The sequence below is a fragment of the Ictidomys tridecemlineatus genome, chromosome 16 (genome assembly GCF_052094955.1).
Source record: "Ictidomys tridecemlineatus isolate mIctTri1 chromosome 16, mIctTri1.hap1, whole genome shotgun sequence".
Taxonomy (NCBI): domain Eukaryota; kingdom Metazoa; phylum Chordata; class Mammalia; order Rodentia; family Sciuridae; genus Ictidomys; species Ictidomys tridecemlineatus.
Genome location: NC_135492.1, coordinates 49,232,453 through 49,254,186, shown reverse-complemented (window position 1 = coordinate 49,254,186; position 21,734 = coordinate 49,232,453). Strand labels below are relative to the sequence as shown.

Genomic DNA, 21,734 nt, shown 5'->3' with positions numbered 1-21,734 from the left:
TTACTGATCTTGGATCCCAGACCTAAAATTATTAAACATATACATTTATATGTCTATGTGTGAACTGTATAACTCTACCCAGAAAGTTGTGTCTCACTGGTATCATTTAAATAAAATAATAAAATTCATCCTGGTTTTGATTGGCATCTCCTTGAGGAATAGTGTCTTGGGGAATTTTTTTTTTTGTACCCTTGTTGACCATGTGAGAGATATTTGTTCAGTTCTTTTGCCTATCTTTTTTAAATACGATTATTTGGGTTTTTAACTGTTGAGTTGATGAACTAAATATTTTAGGAGAAAATCATCTAAGGTTTTTAGCATTCACTTATAGCATTTAGTGTCTTTAACCAATCAATTGCCCCAGGTACTTTTTGTCTGAGAGAGTAGTGGAAGAAATGTGAGGCACAGACAGAAGTTTTGAAAATAATGATTGTAAAACAGTTTAGATGTCACAGATCAAAGATCAGAAGCTCAAAACATGAACTAGTCCTTGCAATCATGAAGTCTCCTTCTTCCTGAAAGAATGTACTAATGTCCTGTCTAAGTGATAAAATTCTGCAGTAGTTGATAATTACGGTGATCCCTTCCAGCCACTACCAGATCTTTAAGTGCATTTGATGATTAAAGAAAAACAAAAACATTCATTGATTGGAATCTATGTTGCAACACCTTGGGCATAGCCTTACGTTAATGGGTATATAGTTTTCTCAGATTTAGAAGAGTATTTTTTTGTTTGTTTGTTTTAAATTTTGAACAATGGCTTCATATGGAAGGTTCGCAGTATATTATAACTTCTCCATGTTTGTATTCTGACCAGCTTTTATTTGTTCATTTTTCAATCTTCGATCAATATTGGTTGTTTCCAGTGAGGGTGATGAGGTTTTTTTTTTTTTTGTTTTCTCTCTCCACCTGGCTACCAGGTACCAGTGACAAGGACCATCTTCAGCTAAAGTTTCCCAGGCAAGAAAATAAGTATTAGCCATCAGCTGGCACATGTGCCCACGTGTGTGTGACACATAGGAGGCGTGATGACAGAGCTCTATAAGAAAGCTTTCCTGGAGGCTGACAAGCTGATGTTTTGGCTCACGTTCAGCTGACTTTCCAACTGAGGGAATAGCCCTCACTGTGGGGCTGTTTGGAGCACCGTGGAATTGTCTGTAGGTCATAGAGTTCTTCATTATTTTATACCCTGTTCATACAGGAGAGTCTGGACAAATGTTTCTAGAGATTCTGCCTGTATTTTGAGGGGTGGAGAGAGTACCAGGGATTGAACTCAGGGGTACTGGAACACTGAGCCGCATCCCCAGCCTTATTTGGTATTTTATTTAGAGACAGGGTCTCACTGAGTTGCTTAGCCATTGCAGAGGCTGGCTTTGAACTCGAGATCCTCCTGCCTCAGCCTCTGGAGCAGCTGGGATTCCAGGGACATGCCAGTGTGCCCAGCTGAGATTCTGCCTGTATTAAACACCACTTGTTTTATTCTAGGACATTCTTCTAACATGCATTATGCTAATTACCAAGGCACCTGATATTTTTCAAATGAAGACACCTGAGTTGAATGTAGTAGTCAATGCAGCTACGTTTGATTAGAAACTTAAGGTTTAACTAATTCCTTCTGGATATTAACTAATGGCAAAGATGAGGTAGGTTGCAGTTCAATTGCAGTTACATAAGTAGCATGCCGTCCATGCTAAAGTATTTTAAAGTAAATTTTAGCAAATGTCATATTTTGCATTTGTTACAGGTACTTGCAGAAGCACTAAAACCTGTGAATATAGTTTGCCTTAAGTAGACACAGATAACATTAATGGGATTCACTGAAAGTTCCATTTCTGTTAACCTTTAGAGAATTACTACAGCAAGCCCACAGTGTGTAACTGGCTCAGTGTTTTAAACATTTAAAACCGTATTTACTTTAATCAGTATTTCAGAAAATTCAATTTCTGTGTTGTCTTAGGATAAATGAGAAAAAAAAGATATTTTATATTTAATTGATATTCTACTTATGCAGACAAGAGTCTCTTCTTTTGTGGGTGTACACACACACATATACATATACACACGTGTATATACATACACACACGAAATTAATCTGTTTTTGTTTAGAAAAAAACTATTAATGTGTCTAATACTTAGCAGTCACAATAAGGATGAATGGAATCTGATGTCTGTCTCAGAAATGTAGAATCTTTCAAATATGTAAATGAGACAGGTGCAAACACACCTTTTTGCCCTTATTTAAATCAATTTTATACATAGGGTGTGTGTTCACCAAAGACATTTGAGTAATATAAAGAAGTGAATAAACACATTAAAGCCATCTAAAACATATGTATATGTTTCTGATTATTTGGCTTTTTTAAATGAAATATTTAAATACCATCAAACATTCTATGTAATTTATTATAACTTTTAAAACATTCCAAATTCTTACTTATAGATGATTTTTTTCTCATTATTTTCTGTATCCATTATTTTCCAGCATATTTGTTCATGAGGCCAAGAGCTTTCTTTCTTTTTTTAATATTTATTTTTAGTTGTAGTTGAACACAATACCTTTATTTTGTTTATTTGTTTTTATGTGGTGCTGAGGATCCAGCCCAGGGCCTCTCACATGCTAGGTGAGCACTCTACCACTGAGCTACAACCCCAGCCCCAAAGAGCTTTCTTTCTTACCTGAAAGTATTCTATTTCCTTGTTGAAAATTCCTTTAAGGAAACTGAGTGAAGTTGAAATATATAAGGAATAAAGAGGAAATAAGTAGAAGGGAAAGTATTTAATTCTGAAACAGAGGAGAATAAAAAGCAAATTTAAACAAAAAGAGCAATCACCTAATTGACAAGTAGATATCAATAGGTATCTATGAAAACTATTAGCAGTCTTCCTCACTATTACTCATTGTGATGGAACCCTGAAAGACAATTATGACGGTGCATTGTTTAATTTAAAACCTTATTTCCTGAAGCTGATTTTTCTGCTACAGTTTAGAAATCAGTTATGTGTTCTAATTTCACCCATACATTTTATTATTTGTTTTTTCTCCTCCTCCTCCTCCTCCTCTTCTTGACTTTAGTTTTTAGAGCAGTTTAAGGTTCACAACACAATTGAATGGAAGATGCAACATTTTCCCTCATCTCCCCTGCCCCAAATAGCATGACCTCCCCCATTACCAGTATCCCCCACCAAAGTGGTACATTTGTTTGAAGTGATGAACCTATATAGCACATCAAAAGCACCCAAATCCAGGGCTGGGGGTCTAGCTCAGTTGGTAGAGTGCTCACCTAGCCTTTACAAGGCCCTGGGTTCAAGCCCCAGCACCACCCAAAAAACCAAAAAAGCCCAAATCCATATTCGACATTGGGACTGACTCCTGGTGCTGTACTTTGTAAGGATTTGGACAAATGTATTATGGCATGTACCTTGTATTTGCTCCCTGTTCCCGAATCCCTGACAATTATTGACCTTTTTACTGGCTCCCTAGTTTCACCTTTCCCAGAATGTAATATAACTGAAATATCCCCAGGGAGTGGCCTTTTCGTATGGATTTCTTTCACTGACCAATACACACATACATTTCTGCCATGTCTTTTCATGGCGTGGTAGCTCTTTTGTTCTTAGCATTGAAATACCCTTGTTCGGATGTACCACAGTTTATCTATTAGTTTTGTGTGGAAGTTTTCCATTCCTTTGGGTCAACCTAAAGAGGGCAATTGCTGTTTGCATGGTTAAGAGTATACAGAGTTTTCTAAGAATCATTTACCTGCTTTCCAAAGTGACTGTTCCTTAGTAGTGTATGTAGCAGACACGTAATGTATTGACCACACAGCTTTCTCTTCACCAACCGTAGTAAAACACCAGCATCCCCTCCAAAGGGGATTGGCAATTTCAGATGAGGCCATTTTTCTTTGGGAGGAACTGGGCTGAGCCATGTCAAATCATTTAAGCTCCTTGTCTCCTGCCCACTCACCACCAGTAGCACTCCCTACTTATTGCTACAATCAACCTGGCCCACGTAATCCACACATCAGTCTTGGAGAGCTACTTCCCTGTTTGGAATCCAGTAAGACAGAGGAGTTTACCATCTTGAGAACTGGCCACCTAGAATCCTCTCAAATGAAGCTAATACAATGCTTTTGCAGACTGCAACTCCTTAAAGAGAGGTGAGCAGTGTTGAGCCGGGTTTATTTACAAGGAAGAATTTGCTGAGCTGTGCACTCGGGGTCTGCATATTTTAGAACATTGGTGGGTTTTCCTTATTTCAAGAAATATTCCCTAGGTGATCATCCCTGGTATATAAGGTATTTGTGAAAAACAACTCAGAAGATAACTTCCATGTTGAGATCTGAGATCATGTTCTCCATCCCTGCAGTCAAAAACGACCTTGATTGTTGGTAGTTTTCTGTATCATTTTTCACTCTGAAAAAAAAAAATTGAATTAGATGTCCTTGCAATGTACTATTTGCCAGATGTATAGGGAGAGAGGAGAGAGAGAAATCCAGTTATATTTGCATCATAGCTCAACTACAGTATTGACCCAATTAATTAAACAAATGGCATTATGAATGATATTAGTTTATCCCACATTAACTAAAGTGGGTGTTTTTCCTATAAAATCAATGTGCTCATAATAGAATCTACATTTCTTTGAACCACTGTATAAAAATACGCCAGCTCTGCAGGAAGGATGAATGAACACTTGGAGCACTCTCTTTGTCTTGTCACTAAAGTGACATGAAACAGAGTCTGAATGGATGCGGCTGGGATGCACAGTATTTTTGTTGTTGTTTTCAGAGGGAGAAGCCATTAAGGGTTATTTCAGAATTACGGTGTTTATGACACTTGTAAATTGAGTGACGGTATTAGCCAAGCACGTGATTGAACAAAAGCCTTTTAAATTTTCTTTTTGTTTATCCTTGTTCCTCAGCTTTGAGATGTGGAGTGATTCAGGTCACACTTGAGACTCATGGAAATGTGTAGGACTCCCTCCCTCCAGCAACCTGACTGCAAATCAGGGCAACAGTTTACCCTCGCCTGGGCCATCACGTAGAGAGAGCTGTTCCATAGAGGGTCAGCTGGGGTCAGAGGGAAGGAAAGGTGACATCCATTCCATCATGAAAGTGTCAAGTGGCTTGACATCAGACTTGCCTGGTGCGACTCAGGGACACTTAAGCCCTTCTAGTGGAGAGGAAAAGGAAAATTTAAAAACTCTTCCGAGTTGCAACACCAGCTCAGCCTATCACACAAATCCAGCGAGTGATTTTTCAAACTATTGTTTGGGCACCCGTGTCAAAAGAGATCCCTTCGTGCTGCCTGTGGATCTATTGCAAGCTTCCGAGCAGAAAAAACATGTTGAATGATTTAGAATGCAAAAGTGAACTCTGGTCCCCAGAATTCATAGGGACTAAAACAACTTGAAGCTGTTCCTCAGCAAAGAGGGATGTCCCTCACACGTAACTTAATGGGTCGACTGCATGCATTTCATGTCTTCTGCAAAAATAGTATATGGGCTATCACTGACATTTCTGCTTTATGTAGGAAATGCTGTAGAAATATGGGTTTTTATTAATTTTTTTTTATTTATATGTGACAGCGGAATGCATTACAATCCAAATTCTTAAAATCACTGTTTTAAAAACCCACATTATCCCATGGAAAAAGTGGGTTTTTAAAACAGTGATTTTAAGAATTCCCTTTTTTTTTTTTTTTTTTTTTGGTCCTCTTTGGATTTGCTTTGTTGAATTTTCTCCTTAGAAATGTGACCGGAACATGTTTGTGAATAATGATCGAGAAAAAAATGGCAAGGTACCTTTCCTAATATTGCTTTTTCTCCATTCACCACACTCATCTGACGTGATCCTGTCCTAGGATGAAGTGGAAGCCTCCTCATTTTTAAATTCCAGCTGACAAATTAGAATAATCTGATTTGCTAATGGGAAAATAAAAATATTTGCAATTCATTTTGACCACAAGAGAATTGGGGTGTCAAAGGTTCTCAGTAAACATGACATCATTACTGTGATGTGAATGGGACGTGTGATTATGAGGAGGTGATCAGTATTCAGAACACAGTCAGAAAAGCTTTTGGCCTTTGAACTGATTTTAAAATATGCTTTTCATGTTCAGTTTATTGGGGTGGAATATATGTAGATAATGGTCCTAGTAAGAACTTATTCTTCATTCGTTTTTATTCTTTTTTGCTCTGTTTCATTAGTAGAATTTAAAAGAGTCTTCAGTGGAAACAATGCAGAACTATGGAAATATTAAAATACCCCCTGAAATAGAAAAAGAACCTCCACGTATATTGCACAGTTTCCGCTATTACCAATATCACATCAATTCTGTTATCCTGTTCTTTCTATATCCCATAACTATTTCTGCATTGCAAACCATCCCATAACCTCCTCATTTTACAAAAATAAAAAAGCTACTGTTGCTCCTGAGTCTCTGGTTTCTTTGGGTTGGATTTACCAATCTCAGCCATTCTTGTCTGATTTTGAGAAGCTGGTGTTTGCATTTGTTGTTCAGCTGTGGGTCACTGGGGGCTGGCTGGTCTAGGATGACTGGGTGTTGGTCAGCACTATAGTGGTGACATGAGGCGTGACTGTCATCTGACCGCAGAGTGGCCCAGGCTCATTCTTATGGTAGCCAAACCGTGTTCCCAGAGACAGAAAGAGTAAAAAGTTGCATGGCTTGTTGGGATACAGACTCAGACCTCATTAGACCAAAGCCTGACAGATTCTAGAGGTCAGAAATTGCTTCTTGGGAGAATCTTATGAAAATTATAATTCTAATAGAAGCTGCACAAATTCACCATCCTTTTTGGATTAGAATACTCTTAGTAGAGACCAGTCCTGTCACCGTTAAGAATGAGGTGATCATCACCATCACTGCTCTGTTAGAGTTCTGTGCTCATTATACGCTACCCTACTTAACCCTAATAACTATGTTATGCTGCAGTCCCTACCCCAGGCACTAGCAGGGATGGATGAGAGAGGGCAGATTACCTGCCCTGGGCTGCATAATATGTGGTGCCTTGTTCTGACTGAATTTTCAAAATCTTATTCTGTGCACATCATTCACTTTTATTGGAGGGTCCACTGGTCTCCGTAGCTTGGAATCAACAAGAGCTTAGTAAACTCTCTTTCCTTTTCAAAGGCAGAAGATGAATTTAAGTCAAGCGGGTGAATTTGTATGCAGATTTGCCACCATATGGAATTCACTTACAAAAATTAGAGCTTGGTTGATAGAATGATTGCCCAGCATGCATGAAGCCCAGAATTCAAAGAGAGGGAGGGAGGGAGGGAGGGAGGGAGGGAGGGAGGGAAGGAGAGAGAGAGAGAGAGAGAGAGAGAGAGAGAGAGAGAGAGAGAGAGAGAGAGAGAGAGATAGGAGAGAGGAGAGAGAGAAATAAAATTGGAGGGATCTATGTGGTCACTTTTTAATATTGATCATATAATAGGTTACAGGTTTTTTGTTTAGAAAAAGTACAGAGCACTTTTTTTTATCTTTTGTTGTGTCAGAAGTAGCTCTGTAGCTCTATGAGGTATGTCTGTGCTTGTGAAATACTCTTAATTCTTAACATACCAGGCACCTGGAAAAGCACAGGTGGTCAGGTGCATCAATTGTATGATATGACACTAGAATCTCTCTGCAGGTAGATGTCAGAGATGATGGTTTTTGTTTCCAAGGAGGAGTTAAATTAGTAGAAAGACTCGATCCAGTTCATCCAGATGCAGGAACATTAATTGATTTGGTTTTGGATCTGAGTTAAAAATTAACATAAGCTCTCAGATATCAGCTTTGTGAGTCTGGGTCTCCAAAATAGTTTAGCATATTTCACTCTTGTTTGAAGTATCAGCTCCATCCTGAGTTCCCATAATGCATTTTCGCTCTGCGGTCTGGCAGGAGAACTTAACCTCATATTCTTTAAAGAGAGATAAATGGGGATATAATTTTATTGCTGTCTTATTGTTGTAAAACAGGATTACCGAACAATGTGCCCTTTATGCACGGGACAATGAAATTAAGGCTGACTTTTCTTTCCCATCTAAAAGCTATTTGGAGGCTTCTGTCACCACTTAATGGAATCTTGCTTGCAGGGGGTCACACATTAACTTTCAGTAATTTTAATGATATAGCCTATGAGCCTACATTCACTTCAGGTAGATTGAAGCTATTCCCTGCAGGAGATAAGGTCAGAGGTAGAATTAACCATGACCCGTATTCTGGGACCTGATGAAGTCATCAATATTCTTTAGGTCTCTGAATACGTAGTCTTTGTCTTATTTTTTTTTTTAAAGGCAGGGGTTCAATGTGACATTTTTCATGGGGCAGAATTTCGTGGGTCAGGACCATGTACTGAATATCATTTGAATTCCAAAGTCAGATCACCACTATTGAACAACTAGTAGCCAAGAGCCAGTGTGTCCTGTGCCAATTAGGGACCCTCCAACTCACCAGCTCAAATTAGGAGAGTAACTGAAACTGACCCTGTCTGTTCTCAACGTATTTGGTTGTCCTTCTATCGGAGTGGGATGATAGATGAGACATTAATCTGGAAATATGGTCTCCTAATAGCACCGTGGTTTCAAAAGCCTTGCCTCTTGTAAATGGAGGGCAGCTCATTAAACACATAGAGATGCCATTAAAGAAATCACTGTCGAGTATTAATGGAACAGAATATTAAATAATACATTGCAGGTAAGGAGTGATGTGCAACTGTAAATAATGAATTTATATCATTATTATGACACTGTTGCAGAAGAGAGAACAAAAAGAAAAATTTAAAGGAGAAGGCATTAGTTCTCTTTCGACTTTTTTTTGTCTTCGAAATAGATGCATGACCTGGTAACTCCCAAATCTGTACCCATGTGTAAAGCTCAGTTTATTTAGTTTGATCAGTGTCTCATTTTTTACAATAAAAATCAACATTTTCTGTGTTTTATTTGTTTGATTAGAATAACACTTCTTTTAAAAGGGGGTGTCAATTAACATACTGTCGCACATGGAAGTACTTTAGATTACTGATAAAAGTTCTCATTTTAGGAAATGTTCTGAAACAAGCCAAATTGATTTTTTTTTTCTCTAATTCTCATTTTACCCATGGGAATCATTGGGATCGAAAGAAACTGAATAATGCTGTTATTCTAGATCATAGTTTGGGAGAGAGTGTAAATGGAGGGGATTAATCTGACTTATTTTTTCCCTTCAATCTAACTTTTCTTAAAGTAAAAAATATAAACTGGATTTCTCTCCCTTAAAATTTCCAAAATTATAAAACAGTCACATCGGGTGGTACTTTAAATTTGATCTACTCCTCCTGTATAGGAAGGACACAGGTCATTGATCTTCTAAATTGCCATTTGTGAATTAAAAAGTCAAAATACTTGGAATTCAATATAAATTTAGTGACTTCTCTGTGTCTGTCTTCATTCTTTCTTAAAAAAAAATTCTAAGGGAACAAAAAGAGTAATTGACGTTTTGGGGTGGGAGGGGAGAAAATTACACATTTGAAAAAGCAATATGATTTGAAGCATATTATCATTGTGTTGTTATTTTCAGGACTACATAGTAAACAATGTTTATATATCTATTATTACAATGTTTGGGGGCGGGGAATGATATATCCTACTATCAAAGTAAAGGAGAATTGAAATTTTGCCCTTATTCTGTTTCATTGGGAAATTTAATGGGACCAGTCGCCATTGGTGGTAACTTTGAAGTGAATTAGACATTCTGCTTAAGTCGGAAGGTGTTATCTTATGTTTGAATCAAACCTACTTCTGTAGTTTAGTGAAAAGGCTTTTATCCTCATTAATTTGTTCTCCCCCTCCTTTCCCATTCCTTGCTAAAAATATTCACTTTCTATTGTGACAACATTGAACACAGCGAGATATTTCACAGAAGGATCCAAGATTTGTCTGTGTGATCTTTAGGGATGACTTTGATAGGATTCGGTGCTTGATAGAAAAAAAAAAAAAAAGATTGTAAGAGAGCTGCCTTTTGAATCAAACTAAGTGAAATTATCTTCATAGTCATTGACGCTCAGTACACTGTATTAGGGTGCTCTCTAATAAAAATTTCCTTTGAGTTGCAAACATGATTCATTGGAAAATTTAACGGGACCAGTCATGATTGGCAGCGTACCCGTAATCTCAGCATCTCAGAGGGAGGCTGGGTCAGAAGGATCGCCAAGTTCAAAACCAGTCTCAACCACTTAGTAAGGCCCTACCAACTTAGCAAAAATGAGGTGCTCAAAATAAAAAATAAAATAAAAAGGGCTGAGGATGTGGCTCAGTGGTAAAGCACCCCTGGGTTCAACCCTTGGTATCCAAAAAAAAAAAGTTTATGATTTATATTATACTGTATATCAACTGTCATGTATTTTAAATATAAAGAAGAAACACATCACATTTTTTGTGTGGAATTGTTAGAGAACAGGTTCATTAAAATGGTTTCAAACAGAAATATTTATTTTATTTCTGGGATGTTGACATTGGAGTCCATGAACTGAAATATCATTCTCTTTATTTTTAGAGTTTCCAAGTTGTCCACATCTGCCCAGCTATCCAGGAGAAGTAAGAGAGACATTACCGTTTTCAGTCTTTCTGGGCTTTCTCCTCCTTCCTGAAGAGCCATGGGGACACTTTTAAGTGGAAGAGGATTCGTCACATTTCTGATTCTCCTCCTGTTACAGTCGTCAGCAGCAACTGAAATACCACTCTCAGGTACGGCGACAGCTTTTGACCATACCTGTTGTGGAATTTTGTATTTGCATTTCAGTTTTTAAGTAGAATACTTGTGAATTGAGAAAGTAACTTTTTCATCATATTTCTACATATTTTCTAACCATCTGTCATAAGGATTCATGCATGTCTTTCTTTCTTTCTTTCTTTGATGGATGACACTAGGCTACTATAATTTTTTTATAGCTCAGGATTTTATTTTTATGCAAACGTGGCCTATAGCAAGAAACATGACTGGTAAATCAGGTGATTTTTGCCATTTGTCTAAGATACTCTACAATATTACAGCTCTTATTTTTTTATATGTTTAAGTCATTTTTATTTTAAGGATAATTTTTATTTAGAAATTACTGGCATTCAACAAATTGCAGCAAAAAGGAATTGAGTAAATTTTGTATTCTTTCTCAAAATAATTATGTATTTTAAATGAAAACATTTGGAGAAATAACAAAACGTCATTTTATAACTGAAATAATAAGCTGATACGATTTCCAAGACTAGCATATTATGTAATGTGTATTCCACATTAAGAGTTAGTGATACTGCAAATATTGATTTCTTAACATATATTGGTAATACTGGATGCAAATTTTACCCATCATAAGTCAGGTTTAACAAATGATAAGTCTTTCACAGTTCAAAAATTGTACATCAAGTACGGAATGTAGGTACTTAGAGAATATTTCTTATGTTGTAAAAACGCAGGCTATTAAAGATCCTTGAGAGGTTGTTGAGGAATTTTTAAGGTATAGTTCAACGATGATTTCTTCTGTCTCTTCTATATATAATCTGAGAGTTATAAGAGGCATTGGCTGTTTATTAGGATCTTGGCATTGGGCATGATCATTGTGAATAATCTGAATTCTCGAGAAACAGTCCTAACCTCATAAAATTCACTAAATGTAGAAAAGGGCTAACATTGAACTGCAACTTTTCCTTTTGAAGTACGAAGACTTTATATGGAGAGAAAAGAAAACAACTCTCTGCCTATATACTACAATGTGTTTTTAAACCATTTCTGAGGTTGGTTTTAAATTATCTGATGGAGAGGGACTTCGCCTCACCCAGTACCCTTCCATTTCCCCAGCTGGGAATCCCTTCTCGACTATTTATAATGGTTGGTTAGCTGGGCCCGGTGGTACACACCTATAATCCCAGTGGCCTCTGGAGGCTGAGGCAGGAGGATCATGAGTTCAAAGAGAGCCTCAGCAACTAAGCAAGGCCCTAAGCAACTCAGTGAGACCCTGTCTCTAAATAAAATACAAAACAGGGCTGGGGATGGGGCTCAGTGGTCGAGTGCCCCTGAGTTCTATCCCTGGTACCCCCCCTCACAAACAAACAAACAAATAAATAAAAGTATAACTGATGGTTAAACCTCTGTCTCGCAATTCCCATTTCTTAAGGAATTTTACTCCCTGTCATATAGATAAACAGATTTAAAGTGCTGTGTACTTTGAGTGCAAACCTTCCAGCCTTTGTAAGATCCATGGAATTTCACTCTGGACTCGCCCACTTGCAGACCTTCTGGCTGAGAGTCTGAAGCACCCTTCCGTAGATTCTTTTCTAGAAGCACGTGACAGCAGCGGAGGTGCCACCGACATTAGTGATCCCCATCCCTTTCTCTAACACCTAACTTTTCCTTCCTTCTTTTCTCCCTTGCTGATCAGGGTTGAAGGATGTGAAATTTGGTATTAATCCACGCACACATTTTTATCTGGTTGTCTCGGTGACTTATTCATTTTCATGCTGTGGTGTCCTTTGACGACGACGATTGTTATAAAATATTAATGGCTTGTTTTCAGAGCAACTGAATAGTATCTGTTTATTTCAGTCCTCCAGAGCACTCGCGGCTAAATGCGTCGAAGGCAGGTATCCAATTTGAATGTCAACGCGTCTGGTGTCTCTGTAATTGGCCTAATTATAGAGGAAAGGATTTATAATGGAGAATATATATTCATATAAATACCCAAAGGTTATTAGCTCCATTCCATGAATAATTAGTTATGGCTGAGCTTTTACAACCTTAGCAAATTTAAGAAACAATAATGTTATAATAAACAAGTTGTTCTCAAATTATTAGCTGATGTCTTAGGGACTCTCACCATTGTGCTTCTTCTCTGCCCATTTATGACGATAATAAGATTTAAATAATACAAATCTGCAGTGAGCTCAAGACTTAGAAATAACTGTCAATCAGAAACAAGGTAAATGTCAATGAATAGATGGATTCTTTTTTTTTTTTTTTTTTTTGAGCATGGCTAAAATGTTTCTGAATTTCCAACTGATAACTGAACCTAGTTATTATTCATAAAGTATTAACACTCTTATCAGATTTATTAGATAAAAATAAAGGAAATATAATTTGGGGATTGGGAAGGGAATTCAGTTATTATTCTAGGCTGACTGTTGGTGCTTAACGTGTGGTTTGGTTTGTGGACCTTGGCAGTCCCAGTATGCCTTCAGATGGTCGACGAAGTCAACTTGTTTTGAAATGTCCTTCATGTCATTTGCATTCATGATGCAAAAGCAAAGGTAGAAAAGTGCTGCTGAGGAACAAGTCGGACCTCAGCGCCAAACCACACTAAATAGTGCTCAAGGTTTTCTTCCTGGCTGAATTCTCATAGTAAAGCAAACCCCTCCAAAATATAGAACAGAGCAGCTCTGCTGGACACTGCAATTGCTGAAATTGCGAAGCATTCTTAAAACTTCCCTAACTCTCCATCCTTGACTACACTGTCATAACTTTGGGATGCACTGGTCATGCAGCAGGTGTGAGATAGATCTGCCGAACCCTAGTGTGAGGACTGTCTTTTTCTTGACTCTGGCAATTGCCTGAGACCTTGAGCCCTTTACTCGTGAAAGCATGACTGACAGGTGAATTATGGTGGCTCACATATTTTCTTCCAAATGAACCCAGGAAGCCTGTCACTTCAAGATAAACAACCCACAGTCGAATGTCAATGATAAAATTGAAGTGTTCAAGCAAAAATTAGAATCCTGGAAAACTTATGCTCTCCACGATGACCTTGAGTTTCCCCCACATTTATGAGTTTTCTGATTGGATCAGTGGTGAGATGAACAAGAGTGAATTTTTGATCTGCTGGGATGAAATGTGTCTCCGCTGAGAAGAGCTATAGAATTAATACTTTTTTTGAAAGGACCACCGTGGGCTGTTCCAAAATCATGCATAAGTTAAAAATAACAGGTAAATTTGTGTTAAGGCCGCAGAACACAAAAAGTTCATTTTGATAGGTTGCAGATTCTGCCTTGCAACAAACATTTTAGAAACTACCGCTTTTGAATTCTGATGTCCTAGTCAGGGAGATGATCCTTCATCAGTCAGAAAGAATCTAAAATGTTCCACGCTTCTAAACTACATATCTGCATAAGGCTGGTTTTTCCTCATATCTTTAAATAAATCAACCTCTTGCACCAGGGAGAATGCAGAAGCAGATATAGGATGTAGCTGCCTTCTCTTGAGAAATTGCAGAGATTTGCATTAATGTAAAAAAGATGCTACTCTCCACATGATAGTGTTATTCACAAAACGTTACTTATTTTAAAATGGATCCAATTATGTGACATGAATTAACATTTTAAATGATTTTCTGTTTTAATTTCACGTTGTAAATATGAGCTATAACCTGCATGAAAAGAAGTGTTTCGGGTCTTAAATTTATAATTTTTAAGAGGTTAAATGAGTCCTGAGACTAAAATTCTTGAAAACTAGTCATTTAGGCGGCATCCTAAAAATATGATTGTGAGAACAGAGAGTGAGTGATTTAGGGCCTGGTCAACATCCCAGGTCTCAGGGTCCTATTTGATTTGTCCCTGTAGTGGGGAACATTAGTCATCTATTTGGGCTCACTGCCTGAGGGCAGATGGCATTTCTCAAAATATATTTGCCAAAGATGGTTCCTGGTTCGAAACCCTTTGCATTTCCTTATGAATTCAACCTGGTGGCTTTATTGCAAGTTTTAAGGACTTTACTAAAAAAGGAGCATCTCAATTGGGAAAAAAAATGCAGTAAATCTGTGCTTGCATTTTTATCAGTTTCATATTCCAAAATTTGATCCAAATCTGTATCTGTAATGCATTTTATTTATTCATCGACTCCCTTGTTATTTTAGTTCATTGTTTCATAGTCAAGACAGTCGAGTTGCTTAACAAAGGGAAAGGCAAAGTCACCTCCTGCTTTTAAAATTTTTTTTTAATTTGCTTTGAGGCTGATTTAACTTGCCAGTCACTAACTGTGTGAGAGGTTGAGGGGACACATTGAGTACCAAGTAGGTGTCAACTGCAGTCCCCCCGACAGATTATGAACTAGCTGTTATTTTTTTTGTATCAGTGAATATTTGTCGGTTCAATTTTACAAGGGGAAACAGAAGTAACTGAAAAGATAAAAGATATAATTTTTAACATGGAAAATGACGAACGCTAAATCAATCCATGGGAAAACTTATTTTGAACAAAACCAATTTGCAGAAATCATAAGATAAAGAGAATGAGCAGGGGAGATTTTCCTTTGTAATAAACAGTAAAGGATTTTTTGGAATCTTTTTTGCACGTGAGAGTTTAACGGTGGTAACAATGTGGAATCCACGGTGATCTTGAGTTGCTTGTGGGGACTGTCCCTGGGTAGAATGTTAGCATCTATGTAGCATCGTTGTCATTTAATGTACATTCCTAGAAATTTATCACCAGGCAGTAATTCAATAGGAAAATTGTAATGCTCTTGGATAGCTATTCAAATACATGTTACCTGGAAAGAAAAGAAATAGAAAAAAAAAAAAAAAAACCTCTTATGTTCAATAATAGAATTGTCAAGTAACTCAGCCTATCAATGGCAAGTACCAACAGAAAAGCAGTGAATTCATTTTAATATCTAGATAGAAGCATGGAGAGCTCTAGGAAGAACTTCCCAAAGGACCAAATGAAGTAAAATATGTACTCCTGTCAACAAAGACTGGATGCCAATCATTTTTGCAACAGATGTTTTTAAGACTGTGATAAGATAGTTTTTCTTTTGCTTTAAAAATCATGACGTTTTTCTGGGGTTCAGTAAAATGAACATGTGTGGCAACTCAAAATGACAACTGGGAAGGACATTCCTGAGCAGAGAATAGAGTTGTCCAGAGGAAGTCCCACTTGGTCTATGAATTGCACTTTCCTTGTCAGCCCACAGAGAAAGCACAGAGGAAGGGTTTCTGCTACAGCTCAGTAATTGTTGCCCACCTTCTGAAGACGTGTTCTCTAATTCAGTTCAACAGGTTCCAACCATCACTAAGCAGTCCCAAGTGCAAGTCGCCTTTCCTTTCGATGAATATTTTCAAATTGAGTGTGAAGCCAAAGGAAATCCGCCACCCGAGTGAGTATCCCTTCAAACCACATAATACTGAAGAGCACACCATCCTTCATGCTAATTTTTAATCTGACCACCGTGAACTTGTTGCATTATAAATGTAGAACGGAAGCTCAGGGTTCCCAAGTGTATGATACAAAGTCTATGAAAATAAAGTCTCCTTATTTTATACATTACCTAAGTGATATAAAAAAGTTACATCACAGCCGGGCAGGGTGGTGCACACCTGTCATCCCTGCGGCTCAGGAGGCTGAGGCAGGAGGATCGCGAGTTCAAAGCCAGCCTCGGCAACAGTGAGGTGCTAAGCAACTGAGTGAGATCCTGTCTCAAAGTAAAAAAAATAAAAAAGGCCGGGGATGGGGCTCAGTGGTTAAGCACCCATGGGTTCAAACCCCAGTACCAAAAACAAACAAACAAACAAACAAAAAACCTTACATCACTGTCCACAGAACTGTGACTCTCTTTTAATGGAGAAGGAATTTAACTATGTGTGTGTGTGTGTGTGTGTGTGTGTGTATTTTGGGGAACCCAATGCTGCCACATTTATTAAAAACATAAAAATTTATTTTCCTGTTTGTCTGTTGGTTTTATCTTAAACGAATTAGGTTAAAGAAAATATCTGGGCCAGTACCAAAAAATATGTATGTAGGGTTATTTTTCATTGTATTAAACATGGAAATGATGAAATAAGTAAAATAGTAACCATTTGACAGAAGATAGCGGAGTAATAAAATATGTGTTTAGTACCTTTATAGAATGAACACAATTCAACTGGCAAAGTTATGTATTTAGCATGGTCTCAAATACGTGACTAATAGAACTATGACTAACTAACAGAACTGGCGTGTGTGTTTTTGATTTTGAGTGAGCTCTCTGCACAAACACTTGCACATGTACACACACACACACAATTACATTGTACATTTATATTTATTGTAGTCTTTAAACTATAAATAATTATACTGCATTACATTTCTAATTGTAAAAAAGAAACTTAAATAAGAGGAATAGAACAAAACCAGTCTTTGGTTTTATTCTCTTCACTGAGACTCCATTTGTACAGTTTGTAAGATCTCTCAGATTCTTCTGAGACCCTTGTTTGTATTATATTGTATTCTACTACATTATGTTTTTACCATAAAATGTCTTGGTTTTGTCGATTTGTGTACTTGTGTGTAAATATCTTTAAAAATTAAGAACCGTTAGGACTTTTAGGAACATGAAGTTGATTTTTCTCTTGTAGGTTTTCATGGACTAAGGATGACAAGCCTTTCAATCTTTCGGACCCTCGGATAATTGTGTCTAACAATTCGGGAACATTCAAGATCCCAAATGAGGGACACATATCTCACTTTCAAGGGAAATATCGCTGTTTTGCTTCTAATAAACTAGGAGTGGCTATGTCAGAAGAAATAGAATTTATAGTTCCGGGTAAGTGTTCCAATGGAACATTCATTGACAACCATTTTAGAGAAGTATTAGAGAAGCATTGCATCCGGCTGTCGTTGAATAAAGCAATATTGATTTAGGCCATTTATATATGCCTTATCATTCATGGGAAGGGGAAATTCTCTTCCAGGTCTTGACAACTTAAGGTTGGATGACTTTGGAAAGCAACATAATTTGCTGTTTCTATAACCTTAGATCTGACAAGAGAGAAAATAATACTCACTGTGCTTCCTAGGATCAGGATTAAGTTTAACATATTATTAGATCAGCTAAACTAATCTGCAGTGATAGAAAATTCCACAGCTTCAGTGTCAACACACATTAATTTCTTGATAAGTCAGTAGCTATGGGTTGGGCAATGCTTAGGGGCCAGCTCTCTGGGTGATCCACGTGGATGGAGATACCATCATCCTTGGGTTGCATGTTAGGAAACTTTCCACCTTGGTGCATGAGTCTGGGGGAGTGAACATAAACAGCTTGTACAGGATCTTAAATGCTTCAACAAGAAGCTACCAGTCACCTGTCTCATTTTTTTTTTTTTTTTTTGGTGAAGCAAAACAATTTCCGTGGTCCCAGTAAATGGATGGAGATAGAGACTGTCATGCTAGGTGACATCCATCAATTGTCGAACGTTTTCGCTGATGTGTAGAAGCTAAACCAGAATAAAGGGGTGGAGAGGGGAAGAAGAGGAGTTCAGTAGATTAGACAAAGGGGAATGAAAGGAAGGGATTGGAATAGGAAAGACAGTAAAATAAATCATATTAATGATTTTCCTGCATATACATATGAAAACACCTAAGTTAACCCCACCATCGTGCCCACCCACAAGAATGGGGTCGTAATTAGAATAAGATATATTCCTTGCTTGTATAATTTTACCAAAATAGATTTTGCTTTTATGTATAATATATAACTAAAAAGAAGCAATAAAAAGTAAAAAATAAATAATGAGTTAGTTGCATGTTACATGTTATGCTATGGTTTGGATGTGAGGTGTCCCCCAAGAGCTCACGTTGAGACAATGTAAGAAGGTTCAGAGGAAAAATCACTGGGTTATTAAGAGTCTTAACCCAATCAGTGAATTAATCCCCTGATAGAGATTCACTGAGTGGTAACTGAAGTGGTAGGGTATGGCTGGAGGTAGAATTGGGGTATGGCTTTGGGTATATATTTGTATCTGGCAGGTGGAGTCTCTCTCTGCCTCCTGGTCACCGTGCTGTGAGCTGCTTCCCTCCACCACCCTCTCCTCCCATAATTTTCACCCCCACCTTGAGCCCCAAGGAATGGGGCTGGCCTTCTATGGACTAAGACCTCTGAAACTGTGAGCCCTTACATAAACTTTTCCTCCTCTAAAATTGTTCTGCTCAGGTCCTTTAGTCACAGCAATGAAAAAGCTGACTTAAACCCATGGTCCCCCTTAAATAATGTGGGTACCCATTCGCAGAGGAGACCGAGCCATCTGTAACAATCATGGCAAACCGTGAATCACTTTGCCATTGAGGGTATTATTTACAGGCAGAATGGAAAAAAAATATAAGAAGCAAATCTAAGTATATCACAAATTGAAAATATAAGTAGATAGAATAAATGCTCCAAGTGAAGGAGAATCTATAAAGTGTAGTATGGCAATTCTAAACCACAAGCATACAAAATTATTAAATCGCAAGAGATGGAAAAGCTATTCTGAATAAATGTTTTCCAAATGAAAGCAGGTATTCATCATATCAGTCCAAATAAATATTTATTTTAGAAATATCTTTTCTGGAAGTTAATTCACTAGGATATATGATACTGAAATGTATGCATCAAAAGGAGACCTGAAAGAAGAAATAGGCAAATCTGTCATAGTAGTGAGAGATATTAAATATATCTCTTTCATTATTTTGTAACTCAACCAGAGAAAAACATTAGTAATCCCATAAAAATTTAAACAACCCAATTATAACCTCGAGCTAATTAACATGTATAGAATATTGTATCTAAAACTGTGAAATGCATTTTTTTCCATGGGTAAGAGAAGAAAAATCACATTTGATAACACTGAACTATGAAAGAAATGCAATCAAAATATAATTAAGTTAGAATCACTATAAATGGAATCTAAAGACAACTTACATATTTGAAAACTCATTAACATTTTTCTAACTAATCATGGGTTCAATAAGTGTTCTACAAGTCAGATTTTTTTTTTTTCCGGCTGTGATCAAAAGACCTGAGAAGAACAACTCAGAGAAGGAAAAGTGTGCTTGGGTCTCATAGTTTCAGAGGTGGATGGCTGAATCCATCACTCTGGCCCAGAGGTGAGGCAGAACATCATGGTGGAAGATATAAGTAGATAGAATAAATGCTCCAACTTAAGGACAATCAGTAAAGTGTAGTATAGCCATTCTAAACCACAAGCATACAAAATTATTAAATTGAAAGTGGAGTCTCTCTCCTGGCAGAGAGAGCTGCACTCACCAGAGACAAAATATAAACCCCACAGGCCTGCCCTCAATGACCCACCTCCTCCATCCACACCCTACCAGACCACAGTCACCACCTAGTTAATCCACCCACCTAGTTAATCCACGTCAGTGGACTAATGCATTGATTAGGCTCAGCCTCTCATAAACCAATCGTCTCACCTCTAAACTTCCTTGCACTGTCTCATGTATCAGCTTTTGGGCAACACCTCATATCTAAAACCATAGCAATACAGGGAAAGAGAAGATACTGTCAAGTGAGGATAGTGAAAATTCTAGGTAACGAAACATGCTCCATGCAGTTAATAGCATTATTTACAGGAATATTTATCATCTTTAAAACGTAGGAAAAGGAGAGGGGATAAAATTCAATGATGTAAGCTTCTTCGGTAACATAATTTTGGAGTGAAATTGACTGAGCTGACATAAGACAATAGATTAAAGTGAAGGGAGACATACTGTGGAACCAGAAAATAAATTCAACTGAGCGATGTATATAACCATTATAGTGAAAAAGATACATCTTCATTTACTTTGGTGCCTGGAAGGATTTTAGTTGTATTTCTTTCCTTCTTCACATTCTTTACCTTTATTTTATGGATCACCTTTTTATGTACTCAAAATTACTAAGTACATAGCATAGTGATCCATCTGAAATAGATGTTCTGGATTATTGAGGTATTATAACCATAGTAATTGACACAGCATGTACATGGGCTTTGGAAATTGGCTTTAGAAGTTTAAATTTGCAATGACGTTTAATAGGAAATGCCCATGAACTCTGGATCAGGAAGTATTGCCTTGAAATTTGTGGCTGAGAATCCTGAGACTCTATTATATAGAGAGTCAGCTATACCTGTACCGGACTTGTATAGACTTTTTCCCTGTTACTATTCCCTGAACATACAGCATAACAACTATTTCTATAACATTTACATTATGTTAGATATTATATATAATCTAGATATGATTTAAAGTATGTGGGGTGATGCATGCAGATTATGTGCAAATTTTATGTCATTACGTATAAGGGATTTGAGCATCGAAGATTTTGCTATCCAAAGTAAATCCCACATTTATGCCTGAGGGAAACTCTGTATATGTAGCTACCTGAAATAAATTAAGATTAGAAATTTGAGGGACAGAAGAAGAGAGAAAGAGATTAAGCATCTGTTTTAGAAGACAAGAAGACATCAGGGTGATACCTAACCTGAATTCAAATGGTTGCTATGGAGACAGAAAAGAAAAGGCAGTCACCAGACCTATTGCAGAGAAAGAAATGGCATGATTGTGAGATTCTACAATTAAAAGATTTTTAAAAGTGTTTTCTCTCATTAGCTAAGTAGACTAAGTGCACAGACGAACAAAAGATCCACGGTAATTCTGGGCCAGAATATGACAGAATTATAGTTAAGAGATTGAGAGTTGAATCTAAACTACACTGTGGGTAATTGCTCTCTCTCTTTCTGCTGCTCTAGGAAAGATCAAAATAAATTGGGTTTCTTATGCATCATTTCCAGCCTTTCCTGAAATTATTTTATCATTGGACAGCTTTCCGTAATCATCTATATGTTGAATAGGACTATCATTCCAGTCCTTAGGAGTTTATCAATCTGAGACCATTTAAAACTTCCGACACAACCTCTAACAATGGATTTTCCTCTTCAGCTTTAGAGAATCGATTCTTCTTTTATATTGATAGGAGCTTTGCCA

General features: G+C 37.3%; 1 protein-coding gene across 5 annotated transcripts in view; it reads left to right on the top strand.

Annotated features, from left to right (window-relative positions):
• Chl1 (cell adhesion molecule L1 like) overlaps positions 1-21,734 on the top strand; it is a 595,242-nt gene that overhangs the window by 505,723 nt on the left and 67,785 nt on the right. For all 5 annotated transcript variants that reach the window (XM_078033574.1, XM_078033576.1, XM_078033571.1 and 2 more), the window contains 3 exons: positions 10,537-10,727; positions 16,008-16,113; positions 17,351-17,538. In XM_078033574.1, coding sequence (XP_077889700.1) covers positions 10,637-10,727; positions 16,008-16,113; positions 17,351-17,538 — 385 coding nt within the window. In that variant the 5' untranslated portion in view covers positions 10,537-10,636. The remainder of the gene's footprint in view (positions 1-10,536; positions 10,728-16,007; positions 16,114-17,350; positions 17,539-21,734) is intronic.